This window comes from Chrysemys picta, chromosome 1 (assembly GCF_011386835.1).
Source record: "Chrysemys picta bellii isolate R12L10 chromosome 1, ASM1138683v2, whole genome shotgun sequence".
Lineage (NCBI taxonomy): Eukaryota > Metazoa > Chordata > Testudines > Emydidae > Chrysemys > Chrysemys picta.
The window spans coordinates 75,822,314-75,845,940 of NC_088791.1; the positions used below are offsets into that span (position 1 = coordinate 75,822,314).

General features: G+C 46.1%; 2 protein-coding genes across 4 annotated transcripts in view; one reads left to right on the forward strand and one right to left on the reverse strand.

Annotated features, from left to right (window-relative positions):
- TMTC2 (transmembrane O-mannosyltransferase targeting cadherins 2) overlaps positions 1-23,627 on the forward strand; it is a 375,568-nt gene that overhangs the window by 269,607 nt on the left and 82,334 nt on the right. For all 3 annotated transcript variants that reach the window (XM_065559918.1, XM_042850889.2, XM_042850888.2), the window contains one exon: positions 20,197-20,318. In XM_065559918.1, the coding sequence (XP_065415990.1) occupies positions 20,197-20,318 (122 nt within the window). The remainder of the gene's footprint in view (positions 1-20,196; positions 20,319-23,627) is intronic.
- LOC135974036 (myb/SANT-like DNA-binding domain-containing protein 2) lies at positions 7,600-9,574 on the reverse strand. The gene is made up of 2 exons (XM_065559914.1): positions 8,931-9,574; positions 7,600-8,333 (listed from the first exon to the last, which is right to left on the reverse strand). Exons 1-2 carry the CDS (start codon positions 9,458-9,460, stop codon positions 8,294-8,296), a joined length of 570 nt encoding a protein of 189 aa, XP_065415986.1. The 5' UTR covers positions 9,461-9,574; the 3' UTR covers positions 7,600-8,293.

Sequence of the window (23,627 nt, forward strand, 5' to 3'; positions counted from 1 at the left end):
TGAGCTACCCCACAGTCAGACCAGCTCCCTTAATAAAAAGTCACTTGCTTCAGAGTCAACAGAGCTCACTTAACACTTTTTCAGAAGGATCAATGCCTGCTAACAAGATTGCAAACAGTGTCAGGCTGTTACAGGGCTAGATAGCAAAAATAACTTTTCCTAAATTTTCCATTTCTGGATAGATTGCATTGCTAGAGCCAACAGACTAAATACATCCAGCCTACCATTGAATGTACCTTGCAGATCCTATTTATGAATTGGGCGCGGAGATGTTTGTTTGTTTTTGTATGTAAAGTTAAATTAATCAACATGTTAGCTATATAGCTATTGTTTGGATGTATTATTTTAGGTAAATTTGCCTGCCTACTTCTTGCAAGGCTTTGTCTGTTAGGGTATGTCTACACTACGAGAGTAGTTCGATTTTACTTAAATCGAATTTTTGGAATCGATATTGCAAAGTCGAACGTGTGTGTCCACACTAAGGACAGTAATTCGACTTTGTGAGTCCACAGTAACGGGGAAAGCGTCGACATTGGAAGCGGTGCACTGTGGGCAGCTATCCCACAGTTCCCGCAGTCCCCACTGCCCATTGGAATTCTGGGTGGAGCCGCAAATGCCTTCTGGGTAAAAAAAAATGTGTCCAGGGTGCTTTTGGGTAACTGTCGTCATCCGTCCATCACTCCCGCCCTCCCTCCCTGAAAGCGCCGGCGGGAAATCAGTTCGCGCACTTTTCTAGTCAGTGACAGCACGGACGCCACAGCACTGCGAGCATGGAGCACGCTGTGACCATCGCTGCAGTTGTGGCCGCTCTCAACGCCTCGCAGCTTATCATACACCTTTCCCTGAGGCAGATGCAGATAAGTCAGGCGAGGAGGCTACGGCACCGTGGTGAGGGCCTGAAGTCTGAGAGTAGCACAGACCTCTCAGAAAGCACGGGACCCAGCGCCGAGGACATCACGGTGGCAATGGGTAATGTTGATGCCGTGGAACGGCGATTCTGGGCACGGGAAACAAGCACTGAATGGTGGGACCGCATAGTGCTGCAGGTCTGGGATGAATCCCAGTGGCTGCAAAACTTTCGCATGCGGAAGGGAACTTTCCTTGAACTTTGTGAGTTGCTGTCCCCTGCCCTGAAGCGCAATGACACCCGGATGCGAGCAGCCCTGACTGTCCAGAAGCGAGTGGCCATAGCCCTCTGGAAGCTTGCAACGCCAGACAGCTACCGGTCAGTCGCGAACCAGTTTGGGGTGGGCAAATCTACCGTGGGGGTTGTTGTGATGCAAGTAGCCAAGGCAATCGTTGATGTACTGCTGTCAAAGGTAGTGACCCTGGGAAACGTGGAGGCGATCATAGATGGCTTCGCAGCGATGGGATTCCCAAACTGCGGTAGGGCCATAGATGGAACTCACATCCCTATCCTGGCACCGGACCACCAGGCCACCCAGTACATTAACAGAAAGGGCTACTTTTCCATGGTGCTGCAAGCACTGGTGGACCATAGGGGACGTTTTACCAACATCTACGTGGGATGGCCGGGCAAGGTTCATGACGCTCGTGTTTTCAGGAACTCTGGTCTGTTTAGACGGCTGCAGCAAGGTATTTACTTCCCGGACCACAAAATAACTGTTGGGGATGTGGAGATGCCTATAGTCATCCTCGGGGACCCAGCCTACCCGCTAATGCCCTGGCTCATGAAGCCCTATACTGGCGCCCTGGACAGTGAAAAAGAACTCTTCAACTACCGGCTGAGCAAGTGCAGAATGGTGGTGGAGTGTGCTTTTAGCCGTCTCAAGGGGAGATGGAGAAGCTTACTGACTCGCTGTGATCTCAGCGAAACCAATATCCCCATTGTTATAGCAGCTTGCTGTGTGCTCCACAATCTCTGTGAGAGCAAGAGGGAGACCTTTATGGCGGGGTGGGAGGTTGAGGCAAATAGCCTGGCTTCTGATTACGCACAGTCAGACAGCCGGGCGATTAGAAGAGACCAGCGGGACGCGCTGTGCATCCAGGAGGCTTTGAAAGCTAGGTTCCTGAGTGAGCAGGGTAACCTGTGACTTTAAAGTTTGTGTACAGAGAAGCTGAACCTGCCCCCGTTTCTTTACCCAGTTAATGTTGACTATCCTCTCCAGTTACATACCCCCTTCACCCCCCTTCCAACACACGTTTCGAAATAAAATCAGTTCTACTTTGTTAATGAACACCGTTTTCTTTACTATTGTTTTCGCGGGAATTTTTTAAAACTGGGACGCAGACTGTGGTGCGGAGCGGGTGTAGTGTAGTGACGCAAATGAAGCTTCTAAACTCAAGGATTCACAGGCTCCGCTGTGGTGGGATGGTTGTTTCAACGGAGCCTGTCACCCCTCCTGATCGGGACTGTGTGTATGGGGGGGCTATGTGACTTTGTGGCAGGGGGAGGACGGTTACAGATCCCCTGCTGCGTGGCTCTGTGATCCTGCATAAGGACCGCCGCTTAAGATCTGTAACTGCCCTCCCCCGCCACAAAGTCACAGAGCAACCCACCCCCCACCACATAACATGAAAACCACCTCCCAGACTGACCAGGGTAACTAGTCACTGCACTGTGTATGTGCCCTGCTGCTGTACCTGCCCCCGCCTATGTACCCTGCCAAAGGTGACTGTCCTGTCCAATTACCAACCCCCTTTCCCCTCCTCCTCCAAAAGAACATGATGGAAACAGTAGTTAACAGAAACATATTTTTTATTATCAACTACACATGGAACTGGGAGGTGAAACTTGGACGGGGGCTTGTGTCAGGCGGGAAGAAAAGAACTTGTCAAATTTTGGGGAATGAGAGCCTTCTGCTACTAGAGCTCTCTGCAGGGGTGGAGTGAGAGTTAGCACGGACTCTGCCGCCCCTCCTTCTTTGGACTTTGGGTGAGGTGGGTATGGGACTTGGTGGCGGGGGAGGGCGGTTAGAGATAGACTGCAGCGGGGCTCTGTCCTCCTGCCTCCGTTCCTGCAGAACATCCACAAGGTGCCGGAGCGTGTCCGTTTGCTCCCTCAGTAGTCCAAGCAGCGTTTGAGTCGCCTGCTGGTCTTCCTGCCGCCACCTCTCCTCCCGATCCATGTTTGCTTAGTGCATTTGGGACAAGTTCTCCCGCCACTGGGTCTGCTGTGCTGCCTGGGCTCGGGAGCAGGCCATAAGCTCCGAGAACATGTCCTCCCGTGTCCTCTTCTTCCTACGCCTAATCTGCGCTAGCCTCTGGGAGTGTGATGCCAGGCTAGGTTGTGAGACAGTCGCAGATGGGGCTGTGGGAATGGGAAAAAGGGAGTGAATTCCTCAGAAAGATAAATGTAGTTGTGAACAAAGAACATAGTCTTTCTCTGTGAACAAGACCATGCACAGCACCTATCACATGTGCACTCAGCACAAGGTCGAATTCTCAGCCTTCGCATTCAGTGCCTGGGGTCTTGCACAGCACATTTGAGAAGCGGGGCAGGACAACGGAATTTCTGTTGCAGGCAGACATGGTAAGCCGTAGACTTGTGGCAGCTTAAAACTTTAATATTAGCACTGGCCTCATTTCACATTGAAAGCAATGTCAGTCCCTGCTGCCAGCAATCCGGTAAGCAGGAACTCTGCTCCTGTCCCACCCCCTCGCGGCTGTCCCCGGGAACGATCCCTGTAGGCTGCCCCTCTCCCGCCTCCACCGCGTGGCTGCAAACCAGCGGTTACAGTTCTGTAAAGGAACGGGCAAGCAGTCCCAACACTAACATTCCCCTACCTAATTCAAAGCAGGTCACCATGAGCGACATCACCCTCATGAGGATCTCTGACAGCGAGAAAGAGAGAATGCTCCGGGAAAGCCTCCAAAGACCAGGGCCATATGCCGCCCTGCTGTGCAGAGCAATGATTCCCGAGTACTTGATTGTCTCGTGGCGCGGCAACGTGTCGTACTACGGAGGACCCAATAAGGCCGCTCTCCCCAGGAACCTGATGCAACGGCTTTCCAATTACCTCCAGGAGAGCTTCATCGAGATGTCCCAGGAGGATTTCTGCTCTATCCCCGGACATATAGACCGCATTTTACTCTAGCTGCAGTAGCAGTGACTAAACAGTAGAGCGGCTTGGGCAGGACAATCATGCAAAACCGGACATTGCTAGATTTTTTTTCAATAGTTGCACTGCCCATGACTGAACCGTTAAGCGCCTAGGGCAAACTAATCATGAGAAACCCATTTTTTTTATTGTTAATATTCCTGTTCTGTTAAAAATAAATGTTTAGATGTTTACAACACTTACTGGCTGATCCTTCCCCAGATTCTGTGTCCGGGGTAACGGCTGGGGACGGTTGGTAGGGGATCTCTGTAAGGGTGATGAAGAGATCCTGGCTGTCGGGGAAATCAGCGTTGTGAGAGCTGTCGACTGCCTCGTCCTCCTCATCTCCTTCCTCATCTTCCCCGTCCGCTAACATGTCTGAGGAACCGGCCGTGGACAATATCCCATCCTCGGAGTCCACGGTCAGTGGTGGCGGCCGCACCTAGGATGGAATGCAGTGCCTCATAGAAACGGGATGTCTGGGGATGGGATCCGGAGCGTCCGTTTGCCTCTTTGGTCTTCTGGTAGCCTTGTCTCAGCTCCTTGATTTTCACGCGGCACTGCGTTGCATCCCGGCTGTATCCTCTCTCTGACATGTCTTTAGAGATCTTCTCGTAGATCTTTGCATTCCGTTTCTTGGAGCGCAGCTCGGAAAGCACGGACTCATCGCCCCACACAGCGATGAGATCCAAGACTTCCCGATCAGTCCATGCTGGGGCCCTCTTTCTATTCTGAGATTGCACGGCCATCACTGCTGGACAGCTCTGCTTCGTTGCCAGTGCTGCTGAGCTCGCCACGATGTCCAGACAGGAAATGAGATTCAAACTGGCCAGACAGGAAAAGGAATTCAAATTCAAATTTTCCCGGGGCTTTTCCTGTGTGGCTGGTCAGAGCATCCGAGCTCGTACTGCTGTCCAGAGCGTCAACAGAGTGGTGCACTGTGGGATAGCTCCCGGAGCTATTAGCATCGATTTCCATCCACACCTAGCCTAATTCGACATGGCCATGTCGAATTTAGCGCTACTCCCCTCGTCGGGGAGGAGTACAGAAGTCGAATTAAAGAGATCTCTATGTCGAACTAAATAGCTTCGCGGTGTGGACGGGTGCAGGGTTAATTCGATGTAACGGCGCTAACTTTGACATAAACGCCTAGTGTAGACCAGGCCTTAATAAACTTTTCATTAGGTACACAATGGGCGAGTGTTGGGAGTGAGGTCTGCCAGAACTCACCTGCTTATAACTGCAGGAATTTGACAATCTGAGCTAGGCTCACCCAGTTTATGGTGGATATCTGCTCAGTGCTACAGAGGAAGAGGGGAGATCCCTGAAATACTCTTAGGGTATGTCTACACTACGAAATTAGTTCGAATTTATAGAAGCCGGTTTTATTGAAACCGGTTGTATACAGCCGATTGTGTGTGTCCCCACATAAAATGCTCTAGCTGCTCTAGTCGGCGGACCACGTCCACAGTACGAGGCTAGCGTCGACTTCCGGAGCATTGCACTATGGGTAGCTATCCCACAGCTATCCCACAGTTCCCGCAGTCTCCGCCGCCCCTTGGAATTCTGGGTTGAGATCCCAATGCCCGGATGATGCAAAACAGTGTCGCGGGCGGTTCTGGGTACATGTCGTCAGGCCCCTCCCTCCCCCGTCACAGCAACGACAGACAATAGATTCGCGCCTTTTTACCTGGGTTACCTGTGCAGACAACATGGAGCCCGCTCAGCTCAGCTGAGCTCACCGTCACCATATGTCCTCTGGGTGCCGGCAGACGTGGGACTGCATTGCTACACAGCAGCAGCCCCTTGCCTTTTGGCAGACGATGGTATATTATGACTGGTAACCGTCGTCATCATACTGGAGAGGCTATCACTCATGCTGCACCGTCGGCTGCCAGCTTAAGATGTAAAAAATAGATTTGTTCTGTATTCATTTGCTTCCCCTTCCTCCGTGAAATCAACGGCCTGCTAAGCCCAGGGTTTTCAGTTTAATCTTTGGGGGGACCATTCTGTGTGACAGTTGTTTGTGTTTCTCCCTGATGCACAGCCACCTTTCTTGATTTTAATTCCCTGTTCCTGTACCAGTACGCCATGTCGTCACTCGGCCCTCCCTCCCTCCCGCCCTCCCTCCTTCTCCTGCTCCATCAGATACTAGTTTCGCGCCTTTTTTCTGACCAGCCAGGCGCCATAGCTAGCACTGGGATCATGGAGACCGCTCAGATCACCGCGGCAATTATGAGCACTATGAACACCACGTGCATTGTCCTGGAGTATATGCAGAGCCAGGACATGCCAAGGCGAAACCCGGACCACCCGAGGAGGCGATTGCAGCGCGGCGACGAGAGTGATGAGGAAATTGACATGGACATAGACCTCTCACAAGGCACAGGCCCCAGCAATGTGGAAATCATGGTGTCACTGGGGCAGGTTCATGCCGTGGAACGCCGATTCTGGGCCCGGGAAACAAGCACAGACTGGTGGGATCGCATCGTGCTGCAGGTATGGGATGATTCCCAGTGGCTGCGAAACTTTCGCATGCGTAAGGGCACTTTCATGGAACTTTCTGACTTGCTTTCCCCTGCCCTGAAACGCCAGGATACCAAGATGAGAGCAGCCCTCACAGTTGAGAAGCGAGTGGCGATAGCCCTGTGGAAGCTTGCAACGCCAGACAGCTACCGGTGAGTCGGGAATCAATTTGGAGTGGGCAAATCTACGGTGGGGGCTGCTGTGATCCAATTTGCCAGGGCAATGAAAGACCTGGTGATAGCAAGGGTAGTGACTCTGGGCAACGTGCAGTCAATAGTGGATGGTTTTGCTGAAATGGGATTCCCAAACTGTGGCGGGGCCATAGACGGAACCCATATCCCTATCTTGTCACCGGAGCACCAAGCCACCGACTACGTAAACCACAAGGGGTACTTTTCAATGCTGCTGCAAGCCCTGGTGGATCACAAGGGACGTTTCACCAACATCAACGTGGGATGGCCGGGAAAGGTACATGATGCTCGCGTCTTCAGGAACTCTGCTCTGTTTCGAAAGCTGGAGGAAGGGTCTTTCTTCCCGGACCAGAAAGTGACCATTGGGGATGTTGAAATGCCTATCGTGATCCTTGGGGACCCAGCCTACCCCTTAATGCCATGGCTCATGAAGCCGTACACAGGCAGCCTGGACAGGAGTCAGGACCTGTTCAACTACAGGCTGAGCAAGTGCCGAATGGTGGTGGAATGTGCATTTGGACGTTTAAAAGCGCGCTGGCGCAGCTTACTGACTCGCTCAGACCTCAGCGAAAAGAATATCCCCATTGTTATTGCTGCTTGCTGTGCGCTCCACAATATCTGTGAAAGTAAGGGGGAGACCTTTATGGCGGGGTGGGAGGTTGAGGCAACTCGCCTGGCTGCTGATTATGCGCAGCCAGACACCAGGGCGGTTAGAGGAGCACAGCAGGGCGCGGTGCGCATCAGAGAAGCTTTGAAAACGAGTTTTGTGACTGGCCAGGCTACTGTGTGAAATTTCTGTTTGTTTCTCCTTGATGAACCCTCCAAACCCCCCCCCCCCGACCCAGTTCACTCTACTTCCCTGTAAACCAACCACCCCACCCCACCCTCCCCTCCCCAATTCGAGCACCGCTTGCAGAGGCAATAAAGTCATTGTTTTTTCACATTCATGCATTCTTTATTAGTTCCTCACAGAAGTAGGGGGATAATTGCCAAGGTAGCCTGGGATGGGTGGGGGAGGAGGGATGGAAAAGGACACACTGCATTTTAAAACTTTAACTCTTATTGAAGGCCAGCCTTCTGATGCTTGGGCGATCATCTGGGGTGGAGTGACTGGGTGGACGGAGGCCCCCGCACCGTGTTCTTGGGCGTCTGGGTGAGGAGGCTATGGAACTTGGGGAGGAGGGCTGTTGGTTACACAGGGGCTGTAGCGGCGGTCTCTGCTCCTGCTGCCTTTCCTGCAACTCAACCATACGCTCGAGCATATCAGTTTGATGCTCCAGCAGACGGAGCATTGCCTCTTGCCGTCTGTCTGCAAGCTGACGCCACCTATCATCTTCAGCGCGCCACTTGCTCTGTTCATCCCGCGATTCAGCCCGCCACCTCTCCTCTCGTTCATATTGGGCTTTTCTCATCTCCGACATTGACTGCCTCCACGCATTCTGCTGTGCTCTATCAGCGTGGGAGGACATCTGCAGCTCCGTGAACATATCGTCCCTCGTCCTACGTTTTCTCTTTCTAATGTTCACGAGCCTCTGCGAAGGAGAAACTTTTGCAGCTGGTGGAGGAGAAGGGAGAGGTGGTTAAAAAAGACACATTTTAGAGAACAATGGGTACACGCTTTCATTACAAGGTCGCATATTTCGGCTTGCAGGCAGCCATGGTAGGCCACAGTGTTTTGGCTTTTTTAACCTTCTTAACATGCGGGAAAGGTTGCAAACAGCAGCGCATTTCCCATATCAAGGATGAATTGGGTTGTCCATTTAAAATGGGGTTTCAATGTAAAAGGAGGGGCTGCGGTTTCCCGGTTAACATGCGGCACAAACACAAGTAAACCCCCCCTCCCCCCCACACACACACGATTCTCTGGGATGATCACTTCACCCCTCCCCCCACCGCGTGGTTAACAGCAGGGAACATTTCTGTTCAGAAGAGCAGGAACGGGCACCTCTGAATGTCCCCTTAATAAAATCACCCCATTTCAACCAGGAGAGCTTTCTGGAGATGTCCCTGGAGGATTTCCGCTCCATCCCCATACACGTTAACAGACTTTTGCAGTAGATGTACTGGCCGCGATTGCCAGGGCAAATTAATCATTAAAAACGCTTGCTTTTTTTTTTGTAATGTTTACAAATATTTACAAAGTTACACTCACCAGAGGTCTCCTGTGTGCTCTGAGGGTCTTGGGTGAGTTCGGGGGTTACTGGTTCCAGGTCCAAACATATCCTGGCTGTTGGGGAAACCGGTTTCTCCGCTTCCTTGCTGCTGTGAGCTACCTACAGTACCTCCATCCTCATCTTCCTCGTTCCCCGAACCGTCTTCCCTGTGTGTTTCTCCAGTGAGAGAGTCATAGCACACGGTTGGGGTAGTGGTGGCTGCACCCCCTAGGATCGCATGCAGCTCCGCGTAGTAGCGGCAAGTTTGCGGCTCTGCCCCGGACCTTCCGTTTGCTTCTCTGGCTTTGTGGTAAGCTTGCCGTAGCTCCTTAATTTTCACGCGGCACTGCTGTGTGTCCCTGTTATGGCCTCGGTCCTTCATGGCCTTGGAGATCTTTTCTAATACTTTTCCATTTCTTTTACTGCTACGGAGTTCAGCTATCACTGCTTCATCTCCCCATATGGCGAGCAGATCTCGTACCTCCCGTTCGGTCCATGCTGGAGCTCTTTTGTGATCCTGGGACTCCATCACGGTTACCTGTGCTGATGAGCTCTGCGTGGTCACCTGTGCTCTCCACGCTGGGCAAACAGGAAATGAAATTCAAACATTCGCGGGTCTTTTCCTGTCTACCTGGTCAGTGCATCTGAGTTGAGTGCTGTCCAGAGCGGTCACAATGAAGCACTGTGGGATAGCTCCTGGAGGCCAATAACGTCGAATTCCGTCCACACTACCCCAATTCCGACCCGCAAAGGCCGGTTTTATCGCTAATCCCCTCGTCGGAGGTGGTGTAAAGAAACCGGTTTAAAGGACCCTTTAAGTCGAAAGAAAGGGCTTCGTTGTGTGGACGTGTCCAGGCTTAATTCGGTTTAACGCTGCTAAAGTCGACCTAAACCCGTAGTGTAGACCAGGCCTTAGTATGTGCAGGAGAAGTCCTTTCCTATCTCAGATCTAGTGTGCGTGACGAAGAATCTCCATAGCTGAATGTATAATCCAAGAATACAGAGGATGCGAGGCCAATCCCCTCCAATTGGCTTTGTGATTAAATTTAAGCCTCAACCACTTGCTGTCTTTGGTACACAGCATTAAATGCAAGTGTCTGGCTTGAGAAAATGTTTCATCTGATTTGATAGCCATTTCCATCTATCATTCCAGGGATTTAATGGGGCTTTCCTAGAGATCCCCCCCATACAATGTACATTATATACTCAAAGGAGTATAAAGAGGAGGCTCATAGTTTATACTGTATTCGGATTTGAACTCAAGATCTCCAAGTGCATTATCTCACCAGCAGCGTTAAACCTTTGCACCACCTGTTTTCCATGTTTTGTGTTTCAGTACTTTTCCTGTGCTTGCTCCCATTGGCCTTTTTACTCTGGCAAGCCAGGACTCATTCCTTCATGTGCCACTTAGATTTCTTGCTTTTTAAAAATTAGGAACTAGTTTGCCTCTTAAATTAAAAGGGAATCTTTGACCCAGAGGATCAAGTTATCCATTTGGCTTTGTGTTTTGCTTATGGTATGAAAGGCAGGGCCTGGAGACCTACGTCAGATGTTCAAAGTTCATGTGTATGAAAAGCCGCAGTGTAGATTTTGGTACTCTATCACTGTGATTTATTTTGCCAGGTGTGCAGCAACCACGCTAAGGAAACCATATGTTTTGTTGGCTGTGTACCAAGAAAAAAATTATTTATTTTTCTTTTCTTAAAAAGAAAAACACAAAACAAACACAAAATTAAAGCCTTTAAACTGGAATTAAAATAATTATTTAATATTCTGTGTGGGGTTGGCTTGGTATAAATTTTCTCTATGGCATTCATCCTTGATATAAATTTAAAAGAATGTACTAAGGTTACAGAGATTAATTTGCTTGGCATTACAACACACACTACAAAGGCCAGAGTCCAGCTTAGCTGCATTAAATAGGTAATATATTTTGTTTAAAGTTTCAATTAAAACCTGGGGTCAAAAGATATAATGGTCCCCATGGGATCTTGAACACTTTAATGCCAATATTAGGATTGCTTAAGGATCAGGCTTGGGTCTAGATGTCTTTTGCTTTCCTGGAAATATGATATTATACAGTTGATTGTATTACACTGCTTTTAAAACCACACAGGCCCACCTGCTACAGTAATTCATACTTCTGCCAGTTTAGTGGTGTGAAAGAGAGTGAAATGAAGTGTTGGAGCTTTATATTAATATTGAGAGATAAAGGGAAATATATGGATAATGTTGTTCAGCTTATTGAATGGCAAATGCACTTCATCCATCTCTGCCTATTTTTCAAGTGCATTTCAGTTAAACTTGATAACCATTTTTGATAGAGAGCTTCCTTTGTAACTTGCATCTAATCCTATGTGCCCTGAATAGTATGTGTACACAGTGCAGGTTATGAGGGAAAGTTGGGAGCAGAAAAAGAGGGGCCTTGGTGGAACTTGTGACTTTTTCATTGACTTATAGACTTTATGGCTGGAAGGGACCATCATGATCATCTAGTCTGACCTCCTGCTCATCACCGGTCACAGAACCTCACCCACCCACTCCTGTAATAGATCCATAACCTTTGGCTGAGTTACTGATGTCCTCAAATCATTATTTAAAGACTTCAAGTTACAGCGAATCCACCATTTAACACTAGTTTAAACCTGCAAGTGACCCAGGACCCATGCTGCAGAGTAAGGCAAAAAACCCCAGGATCTCTGCCAGTCTGATCCAGGGGAAACTTCCTTCCTGACCACAACTATGGCAGTCAGTTGGACCTTAAGCATTTTGGCAAGACCCACTAGCCAGACACCCGGGAAAGAATTCTCTCTCGTAACTCAAAGCCCTCCCCATCTAATGTCCCATCACCGGCCGTTGGGGGATATTTGTTACTAGCAGTTATAGATCAGCTACATACCATTGTAGGCAGTCTCCTCATACCATCCCCTCCATAAACGTACCAAGCTCAGTCTTGAAGTGAGTTAGGTATTTTGTCCCATTGCTCCCCTTGGAAGGCTGTTCGTAAATGAAGTTACCACTCAGTCTCTTTCTCAGCCTTCCCAATTTGCCTCTACACATGTTGCTTATGTGCAGATGCTGAGCACATGTGCATGGTGAAAGGTTACTATCCATGGCAAGTTTTCTTCTTTCAGTCTCTAGGAAGTTAAATGATTTCTCCTTGTTGCTCTGCTACATTACACATGGACAGAAACCAAGCTGTCTTACACCAGTGGAAGCCATGTATAGTACAGGTGGGGGAGCCAGATTTTACATCTGGCATAGAAATAGAGATTCACATCACGAATATGAAGATTTAGCACAGAGAGAGAAGTTTCTGTGTTGATGGTTATAACATAACTATCACTTTATTTGATTATTCTTTTGGGTGGATGTGGCCATTTGTACAAGCCTGTTAATATTGTTAAGACTCCTTCCCCTTTTGCCCCTTACTCCCAGTAAATGCTTTTCTTATTGAATTGCTTTTAAATATTGTTTAGGGCTCCAAGGAACACTTTTGTTGGTATAGTCTTACAGTTCATGCTGTGCTAGACTTATTTTTTAAGAGCCAAACATGACTGAGCTGTGCAATATGTGTCCCACACCATAACCTATTAAAAACATGATGCCCTGCACTTATGTCAGAGTCAGTGGTCAAAACATTGGGCATGCTTCTAATGAAGTTTTATTGAGAATAGTTTAATAATGTACATTACAAAACATTTATTTTCTTTAAATGTATATAAGCTGAACATGAGGCCTTTTTTCCCCTCATGCAAATGCTTGATTGTACATTATAGAGGTGCTAATAATGGAGTTTGCTACAGTGGGAAGAAAAGGTTGTGCTCCCCTCCTCCCCTATTCTCCTACGTCACCCCCAAGTAGGTTACTGTCATTTATATCCGCTCATGCAAAGCTGAATATAAAACTTTTGGCTGATTGAAACTTCTGGCTGTTTTGTTTTAGGATTCTAATTATTCAGACTGAGTACAAAGATTACAGAAGTGAATTGCTAAGGGGGTTGTGGCTACTACATTTGAGACCATTTTGAGACAGAGTTCCAAAAGTTTTTGTTCACATTTTTCTTCTCCTGGGACAATCAATCTCTATTCGCATGTAAAACACTTCAATTTTATTACACACACCGTATTCTGGAGAGGCCAAGAGCCTATGAGTTCAATATTTTAACATATTAGAAGTCTGGTTTAAAAATGAGCGTAACCATTACATTTTCAGACAGAAATATAGTCTATCTAAACTGGGCTACTGGTATACCAATTATGCATGGTCCAAATGGTAGGTCCTTTTATCAACAGCCCTTTGAAAAGAAATACACTGTTGAAACAATGTCAATGTTTACCTCTTCAACAATGGCTACATTTTTTTACTATACACCTGCATAAAATGAAAGGTATAAGAGACAAATTACCTTTTCATTTACAAATGCTGAGTCATTCCATTTGTTCTCTCCTTAGTGACTGTGGGTGACACATCTGTCTGAAACTAAAAAATCAAATAACTATCTCAGCTGAGTTGTTTGTCAATGACTTCTTGTTTCACTGGAGTTTTCAGACTATACTTCTTTAAGGACTGTTCAGTTCCTTATTGAAATTCATTTGCTTTTTATTTTCATCCCTCTCCATCCAGTTGTAGGATTTTTTTTAAGTTGATTTTCATTCTAATTAAACCAAAAATCTGAGTCTCCATTTTGATTGGTTGCAAGTGGCCTATAAGAACACAGTCAAATCCATATAAATGAGTAATTGACTCCCCTCCAGCAAAAAAGCTTATAAAATGCTGTGTGCTTGAGAAATCTTCAAAGAGATTGTTCTACGAAAGAAAAAAAAATGCTTGTTCTGTGTACAGTATACTTCATATACATTAAGATCACATGCACCAATGGCTCCAGAGAAGCTCTGTGTGCAGACTATACTTATTAACAATAATGTGCATGCTGCATTATAGATTAAACATAACTATTAAGCATAGCTATAACAGTGCTTTTAGCTTTATTATTTGCATGCATACCCTAGTAGTTCAGAAAAAGCCATTGCAATATGTTCTGTGAAGGTGTAACGGTACAGTACAATTGTTGCAAAACATGTAGTAAATATGCTTATTAAGCATGTGCAATATAATTTTATAAAATAGATCTCCTTTTATTCTATTTTGAATTCCATTTTTGTTAGTGCAATGGACAAGTTGATGTTTTGAAACTCTATACTCTGAGATTTGGTACACCAATGTTTTGCCATGAATGATTTTTTTTTTTTTTTGCATATTACAAACACTTTTAAATACTACCTGATAGTACTAAGAAGCAGATTGCAATGCATCTGTCCTGACTATAGGTAATATATATCTGTATTTGTCTTTTCAGTATCTATAGAGGCATAATGCTGGTACATTTGCAGCCCCATAATAGTCTGCTCATCAATACATCTAACATGTTTCCCTCAGGGAAATGGCCTTTGCTTGGGTTATTCATATTTCAGGATTTCTTACTGCTGAAAATATAGCAACATTATTTGTGGTATGTTTGAAATTTTCTAATATCTGCCCGAAGTAGAAATAATCCAATATGCAAATCCCTCTTGTTTATGAACAAACCAGAAGTAAAGACAGGTAGTGATCCTAATCTAGAACTGCATAACACTGCTTGTCTCCCTGTTCGCACTAAATAGTCCCTTGTTTTGTTCTTTTTCACTATATGAGACATTCTGGAAATTCATAACTCCTTTCTTCCCCTCTTGGGTGCTAAACCCTATCACAATCTACTCCTTTGCAGTGTAAAGTGGTAAATTTGACTCCTAGAGAAGATAACCCATTGTAGCCACCTAATCTTTTGTTTTTCTTTTCATCACTAATCACTCTTTTCTTATTATCTTTGTTTTTTTAACTGATCATTGTTTTTGTCTTGAATTGTTTCACACCTTTTCCACTGTGATGATTTAAGTGTTGTTTTCCTGTTTCTAAGAAGTTTTGAAATATGTGCTTGTATTGTAAGATTCCTGAGGGTTCTGGTGTTTATAAAAAGAAAACACCTTAGACTGCTTTTGCGATGGTAATAGAAGTGTTGCAAATGATTCTTCTGTTTTATGTAGTAAATACAGAATAAACTAATTTTTAGTTTCAAGGCTTTTGTTGGCATCGATGTAGTTAAAGGATACATTCTATCCATTATGCTTTCCTTTGTACTGAAGTATTAAATTAAAAGGGTTCTTGGTGAAACAATCTACAAAACACTTTAAATATAGCATCATATATAAATATACTAAGTAAATTACAGCTGCAGTGTAATAATGACATCATCTAGCCCATCCCCTTCCCAGTGCGGGATTGCCTTTAAAGCTGGGTAATTTAAAGAGACTGTTAGGTGAATAATTCCTCCCCGAACTTGAAATTTGTTGAACAAATAATTCCAATATTGTGGGGTCCTCCATATCCCCTCCCCCACACCAGTTGAGCTTTACATTGGTGAGTCATGTCTTGTTTTAGATGTCCCATTGGATGTGGCTTCCACCAGTTTCAGGTTTAAAGTCCACAGAATACTAAAGATAGGAATCTGTAAATTAATGTTACTGCTGAGAACTCGTTTAACCCTGCAAAGTATTGGATGATCATGTACCTGTGGTGAGCCATCTAAAGCTTTCCTTTTGGTATCTCCCTATGGCTTCTATTCAGCAGAATCACTTAAGCACAGGGTTAAGTGCTTTTGCTGAATTGGGGCCCAGATTCCTGTATGTTGACTTGTTCTCCTTATGGTGACTGAGGTACCTTTGAAACATTGTGACATATAACAGATTTCCTTCTGTGCCTTTGTGATCTAGTTTGTCAAAGTGGGATATACATTCATTAAACTGCATAGGTTTGACCGGATACATTATCAAACTGAATTTGTTATATGGAACCATTTCTATTTTCAGTATGAGCACTTTACAAATGAATGTGTTAAATGCTGATAGTGTGAAGGTCAATGGAGCAGCCAGTTTGTATTCTGCAGCTACTTTCATATCTCATGTCACTGGGTGCTCTATTAAGGATTTACTGAAAATTAGATCATTCACATTACAAAAGTTTGTGCAAATATACAGTAGTAACTGTCAAATATCACTAATTCTATTTTAAACTTTTTGGCCCTGTGCAGATATATATATATCTCATCCTAAATGACAAAATCCAATCCCTATATATCTCATCCAATAGAATGGTTGAAAAACATCTCAAACCATAGAAGCTTTTATTAGATTTGATTTACTTTAACCAAGAATATGGCCAGATTGATTGAACTGAATGTTTGCAATATTTCCCCCCCTATCTGGGACAAACCCCCATCACATCCTTAACTGAAGTGATTATTTAATAGCAGGGCTCTAAATCCTCCTCCCCCCCCAAAAAAAAATAGTTATAGAGGAAACCCTGATAGACCTTCAGCTGTAGTCACATAATCAAAAGCTGCTATATTACAGACAGTTAGAACCTGGGCTTTACAGGCAGAAATAAAGCTTTCAATAGAAATACTTGAATATGGCCAGCAAAGGAGAGCAATTTTAAAGTCTTCAAGGGAGCTTTCTGTGTGGACAGTTTGACATTTAGGTCAGTAAATTCAGAGTTGAATTTCTGGATGCAGAGTCAACAATACCCTCCAGGAGAAGGTCATTTAATAGGTTTTGCTGTGAAGTACTTGATTTCTAAAACCTTCCTCAATTTAATCTGCCTACCAGCCTTTCAAGCGCATCTGTTTATCTCTCCAGGTCCTTATATTAGCATCCATCCTGAGAAATATTTGATAAGATTGTGTCTCTTCATAAGTTTAAACAGTGCATAATGCATTGTTGGATCTATGAGACTATTATAGATGGTTCTGGCAGCACCACCCATTAAGGTTGTCTGTCACTTCCAATTATAAGACCCTATTTTCAATTGCTTATAATTGTGCCTAACTGTCACTATTTAGGCTGAAATTTTTCATGCCAGGTGTCTGCCTCAGATCTTTTTGGGGGTGGAGTGGGGAATTTTCAGCTAAAAGCGTTCAGCCATTTCTGAGAACGAGGCAAGAGAAAATATGTTGTTGTGTTCATGTTGATTTTTGGTGGCCTTTTCTTTGAATACTTGTAGCACTTCATGCTTTGAAGCAGCGACTTGAAAACTATGGGGGTGGGGGGTGACCTTTGTGTCAGGGATGTGCCTTTTTCCATCCCTGTGCAAATCTGCCCAAATAGGACTAAGTTATAATTCTTTGAAATATCACAGTTTACACATGCTCAATAGAGTCTTCTTAGATTTTAGCAACTAAATTCCCTGAAGGTTCAATCCACATTGGGCATACTACAGCCTGGGACCAAGCAGGACTTTTCTTGAAATTGTAGCTTTGAGCTGCTGCAGGCCATGATGGGTCTCTAAGTCAGACACCTAAACTGAGTACAGGGCGCAGGTCTCTCCTCTGCTGTCAATGATGCCCTACTGGGCCCATGCACTCTAGAGGAAGCTGACCAATTTGAATGCAGAGGGAACAAGAACCAGACTTGCAGATGAGAAGCAGAGTAGATTTGGATAAGAAGTCGAGGGAGAGGGAAACTAGGACTAGGAGTTGAGGTGGGGAGGGAGAGTGGGACTGGCTGAGCAAGGAGATTGGGACTTGGCGCTGAGGAGGGAAATGACCAGTGGGGACTGGGAGCCAGTAGTTGGGGAGGAAACTGAGATAAAATGAGAAGCCGTGAGGGAGATTGGGGGGTGGGGGCAGGGGGAGCCTGGGACTTGCAGGGCAATTAAACTGTGACTTAGAGCTAGTGATGTGGCAGTAAAGTAGTGAGAGAGGAGGAAAGATATATCAGAAGAGGAACTGTGGTTCAGGGTGAAGCAGTGGTGTTGCCTGGGATAAGAGATGAGGACAAGGAGCTGAGGTGGGGGAAAACACTGTAACTAGAAGAGAAGCCCAAGGACAGAGATGGTGTTTGAAGCCAGTGAGGATAGGGAACATGGATAAGGAGTTCAGAATGTGGACAACTGGAGTTCAGGATGCTGAGGAGAGACCGATTGGAGTGGTAGAGAGAGTGGGAGAACTGGGACTGGGTGGGGAAAGAGACAAGGAATGAGAGGAAGGTCAGGGAACTGGGAAAAGCTGGGCAAAGAGACTGGGAGTTGAGGGAGAGGGCCTTAAGAACAGGGGAGTCCAGAGGAGTGAGATGAGGCTGTGCTAAGCAAGGAGACTGGGACAGGGATAAGAAAACTGAGGAATGGAGACTGGGACTGACTAGGTGAGAATGGAACTTGGATGGGGAAAAGACAAGACTCAGACAAGGACAGTTTGGAGTATAAAAGATAGGATGTGATTATGTCATTAAAGACTGTAGCATAATGCATATGCACAAGGAGGTGCAAATTCAGGTTGATAAGGCAGCCTTAATTGTGGCATTTTTTAACTTGAGTGCTTAACTTTGCAACTGTAATCATGCTGTTTTGCATGTAATAGATTATAAATTTGATGCCATTCATTTGAGAGTTAGCATAGGTTACTGGACTGAGCATGGGGTTGGAACTCCTGAGGTCTAACCCCATTTATTCTGCTGAATTAGCATGCGGCCTTAGATAAATCACAGTTTATACGTATGCGGAAAATAATGTGAGTTAGTTAATAGGTGTAATCCTGACCCTATTGAAGTCATTAGTCTTTTTGCCATGGACTTCAGTGGGGCCAGGATTTCACTAAATGTGCTATGTAAATGCAGAGTAGTATTATTCTGAAAACTGTCCTACTTCATTTTTAATTAATTGTTTAATCCTGCTTGTTTCTGATTAGCTTTGCAAGATTTTGTTTGATTTTTCTCTTCAAATTGTTTCTTCTACACTACATTAAATGCATTTTCAAAAATTTCAATATTACTGCCCCAAAGTGCATTTCTGTCATTGCCATCATTCTCCCACTATCCTTGTACATTTGCTGCCTGAGTCTTTCAGAGCAAAGGATTTTACTTTGAGAAGTTTGTCAGATTTTGATCCTTTTTCACATATTGGCTTCCATAATCCTTACAAAGTTCAAATCAGATTAAAGCACTAGTGATGTTATACAGTGATTGCAGGCAGGGCCGGCTCCAGGCACCAGCCGAGCAAGCTGGTGCTTGGGGCGGCAGCTTGTAGGAGGCGGCATTCCGCCCAATCCTAGGGCGGCACGGTCGCTTTTTTTTGTTGTTGTTCCGCTCCGGCCGCCCTGTATGGGGCCGCGGCATGGAGGACGGGAGCGCCCTGCAGCAAGCCCAGCAGGGCAGTCCGTGTCCTTCCCTCCCAGCCGACTGGAGCGGTGCGGAGCCCTCCCGGCAGGGGGCACGGTGGGAGGGGCCACGTGGCAGCGCCCCGCTGAAGCCCTGGCCTCCCCCCTTCTCTCTCTCCCCCACTCTCTCCCCCTCCCCCCGCTAGCCAGGGCACATCTGCAGGGCAGGGAGTCTCCCTGCACCCTGGCTCCGGCCGCGCCACAGCCAGAGCCGGCCCTGATTGCAGGACACCAGATTTCACCAACTGCAGTGTGTTTTGTTTTTTCTATGTCCTCCCTCATTATTCTAACCTTCTTTGGGAACTTTTCTTAACCTTCCCAGTGGCAGCTCCAGGCACCAGCGCTCCAAGCGTGTGCCTGGGGCGGCAAGCCGCGGGGGGCGCCCTGCCGGTCCCTGCGATGGCAGCAGTCAGGCAGCCTTCGGCGGCATGCCTGTGGGAGGTCTGCCGGTCCCGTGGATTCGGCGGCAATTCGGCGGCGGGTACGCCGAAGCCGCGGGACCGAAGACCTCCCGCAGGCACGCCGCCGAAGGCAGCCCGACTGCCGTGCTTGGGGTGGCAAAAAAGCTAGAACCGCCCCTGAACCTACCTCGTTTTTTTTTACCCTCATCTATGATCTTGATGCGTTATGGTTAAACACAAATACATGCTGTAATTTCACTCCATGCTGTGTAATGTGAATTGATTGAAAAGAAATAGTTCTTGCATAGCAGATGTGTTGGTTACTTTGGGAATTTTGATTGATACTCCCACTTTCAATTCCTTTCCAACCAGACTTTCATCTCGCTTGTGATCTTTCATCCTTAATAAGACTATTCCTCCGTTCCTTCATCACTAAGGTGTCCATAAAGTAGTTTGTTTTCTAACTTGCCAGCATTCAAAGCTATGCATTGTCTTAGAGGCCATCATTCATATATAGGTGGACAGTCACAACGTAGAACTTTTTTTTAATTTTTGCAATTCAAATTATAAATCTATTAAAATCCTATGTCCTCAGACTGGTTATCATTTATTTAATAGGAGAAGCCTACATGAGACTGAGCAAGCTGCCTGAAGCAGAACACTGGTATATAGAGTCGTTGCGATCCAAGACTGACCACATCCCAGCACATCTCACATATGGGAAACTTCTGGCTCTCACGGTGAGTTAATCCATTTCTGAGAGTAAATACTAGAGTTCCCAAAAGAAGTGAGGTAGAGGAATAACCTGGCCTTGTGGCATTCTTGGTCTGGAAATTGATTATGATGCTATTAATAAATACTTTGTATTTCAATAGTATCTTCCAACTCAGGAACTAAATATACTGTAAAACATCACCTATATATCTTTGTAACCCCTTGCCCATTAATGAAATGCAGCCACCTCTGAGGAGGAACATAGCAGCTGTAGTATAGCTCACAGTAACCTATACAAGTTTATAGCAGGAAATAAAGAATACTGTATCCATCTGAAAGATGCATGCATTAAGACTAAGGGTTTGTCTACACAGTGGGATAATGCATTGTACGGGAGTGTGATCTTTATAATACACTAACAAGTTGCACATTAATTGGTCTGTTTCGACCCTGCTGGGGTGCACTAAAAGTTCCCTGGTGCGAACTAATGTAGTCTGTTTCAAATTGTATCATAGTGCTGTTCCGTGAGGTCAAAGCCCTAAGTTACTTTATTATAGTTGATTTAGATGGCGAATGTCCTTATTTTAATATTAAAATATCTTTGTTTACATACTGAGTCCAGCCCCCTGCCTTCACTAGCAGGACCAAATACTGATTTTGCCCCAGATCCCTAAGTGGCTTCCTCCAGGACTGAGCTCACAACCCTGGGTTTAGTAGGCCAATGCTCAAACCACTGAGCTATCCCTCCTTTAGGGGGTGCATAGGGATAGCTTGGTGGTTTGAGCATTGGCCTGCTAAACCCAGGGTTGTGAGTTCAGTCCTGGAGGGGGCCACTTAGGGAACTGGGGCAAAATAAGTACTTGGTCCCACAAGTGAAGGGCAGGGGGCTGGACTCAATGACCTTTCAGCTCTATGAGATAGGTATATCTCCATATATTACTCCCTTTCATCTAGGGATCCTAAAGCATTTACAGGCAGCAGTTGGGCTGTGCAATAATGTGATATATTAAAACATTATCTTTATTTTACAAGGGAAACTGAGGCATTCCTCAGTGGTGAAGTGTCTTGCCGAGTCATACAGCACATCAATAGCAGAGCTGGGAATGTAACCCAGAACACCCAATTACTTGTCTTATACTCAGCCTGCACACTTCCATCTTTTAATGGTAGCTTTTCCATGATGATTTTCTTGGCCTCATCTTTCAAAGGAAAGGCCTTACATTGTCCTTCTCACATTCTTAGTGCAGGGCTGGCCATACCATGATTTTGCTAGACTTTTTCAACATGCTCATGTTGCCTCCTGAAATTCACTTTCAGATCTGTAAACAGTTGAGCTCACGGCTCCAGCATAATGTGCCCAAAGATAGTCACAGCAGAGAAGGGAATTACAGTCCGTATTTGGATATCCCATTGCACCAGTAGTGTGCAGCTAACTGTCCCCCTGACATTTTGAAGTTATAAAATGGATTCCCTCTTTTCTTAGTCACTAATACTTCCTCCCATTTTTGCAGCTGCCATTTTCTTCCCATTTCTTTCTGCTGTGCTGATCACTTCCTCTCTATTTTCTACTCACAATCTTCTTCTTCTCTCCCATACTCTTCTTTATCTTTCAGCCTTTCACTTCCATTGGCATACCTCCTTTGTTTCCCTAGTTGTCATGTGGGTATGACTTCACTGAAACACACACACACACACCACCACCACTGTCACCAACAACCACCCACCTACCACCAAACAGTGTGTTCTTAACTCTGGTTAAAATAGCAGTGAAGACATGGCAATTTGCCTTTTAGCCTGGGTTAGCATCTCGCTTTCAACCCCAGACTCCCCTCTAGGCTTTAACTAGAGCTGCTCACTCAAGTTAAAAGCTGAGTTGCCATGTCTTCACTGCTATTTTAACCCGAGTCAGCTATTATGGTTTAGCTAATATGAATTAACAACACACCTATTGATGTGGACACAGCAGCAAAATGAGAATAGACATATGCATGGAATTCAGTGGCAGGCTGCAACTTTTATTTAATTTTAACAGAAGGGAGGGCTGCTACCCACCACCCATCACCCACACTCTCCTGTATTAGGCATTGAATTGGTTCCAGTGAGGCGGTTATAGGACTCATTATCATATAACCCATAACATGGGGTAGGACTTCCTCCACTTACCCCAGAATTCAGTTCTCTCTGAGTCCTAGAACCCTTCCCCCATGAGGGGGACAGAGGGTGAACCTGTGTGGGGACCTGGGCCCATGAGAACCACAAGGTCCAATTTCTGCCTGCGAGGGCCACAAGGTTTCACCCTATTACTTGAGCCCAAAGTCCTTCACCAGAATCCCAGGTTTCTTACCTCTGGGGACCGTTCATTTTATTCCCTTAACCACAATGAAAACTGGATACAGGGAGCATCAGCAACTAGCTTGATCGCTCTCCCCACCCAACCACACTGTATGGTATCACAATTCCTGCCCAATCCATTGCCTCATATCCTGTAGCCATATATAAGCATTTCCATCGGACAAATGTACACCTTCCTTGCTGGAATGGAGCTGAAAGAGATGTCACCTGGCTCCTGCTCTGGGCTAAATCCTGGGAACTGGGGAGTGCTGGCAAATCAGCACCCCTCTCTCCCAGCTGGCCAGTGGGTGCCAGAGACTCCCAAGGGGAGGAGCTACCTATTGTCCCTTGGCGAGTGTCTCTGTCCCTTGCCACTGGGACTGTCCCTCTTTCACAGCAGGCCCCATCAATTTCCCCCATCCATTGATGAGGCTGGTGGCATTGTTTGCAGTGAAGAAATACTGTATGTTGCTCTGCCTTGTTCTGCTCCTCAATCCTTTGGCTTCCCTCTGAACACCCTCATCTTCCTTTGTCTCAGGCTAGGTCTACACTACCCGCCTGAATCGGCGGGTAGAAATCGATCTCTCGGGGATCGAATTATCGCGTCTCGTCGGGACACGACAATCTATCCCCGAATCGACGCTCTTACTCCACCAGCAGAGGTGGGAGTAAGCGCCGTCGATGGGGAGCCGCGGAGGTCGATTTTGCCGCCGTCCTCACAGCGGGGTAAGTCGGCTCCGATACGTCAAATTCAGCTACGCTATTCGCGTAGCTGAATTTGTGTATCTTAAATCGACCCCCCCCCGTAGTGAAGACCTGCCCTCAGCTTCACCATGGCCCCTCTTCTACACAGTCTTCTGACAAAGGACTTTTGTATACAGTGTAACAGGAAAGAAATGTAAAAGAAATACTTTAACTCCACCATATCCTCCACCCTTTCTTTACTTTTGCTTAAAATACATGAATTGCAGCGAGAAAAGTTTAGAACAGAAGGACTGAGATGA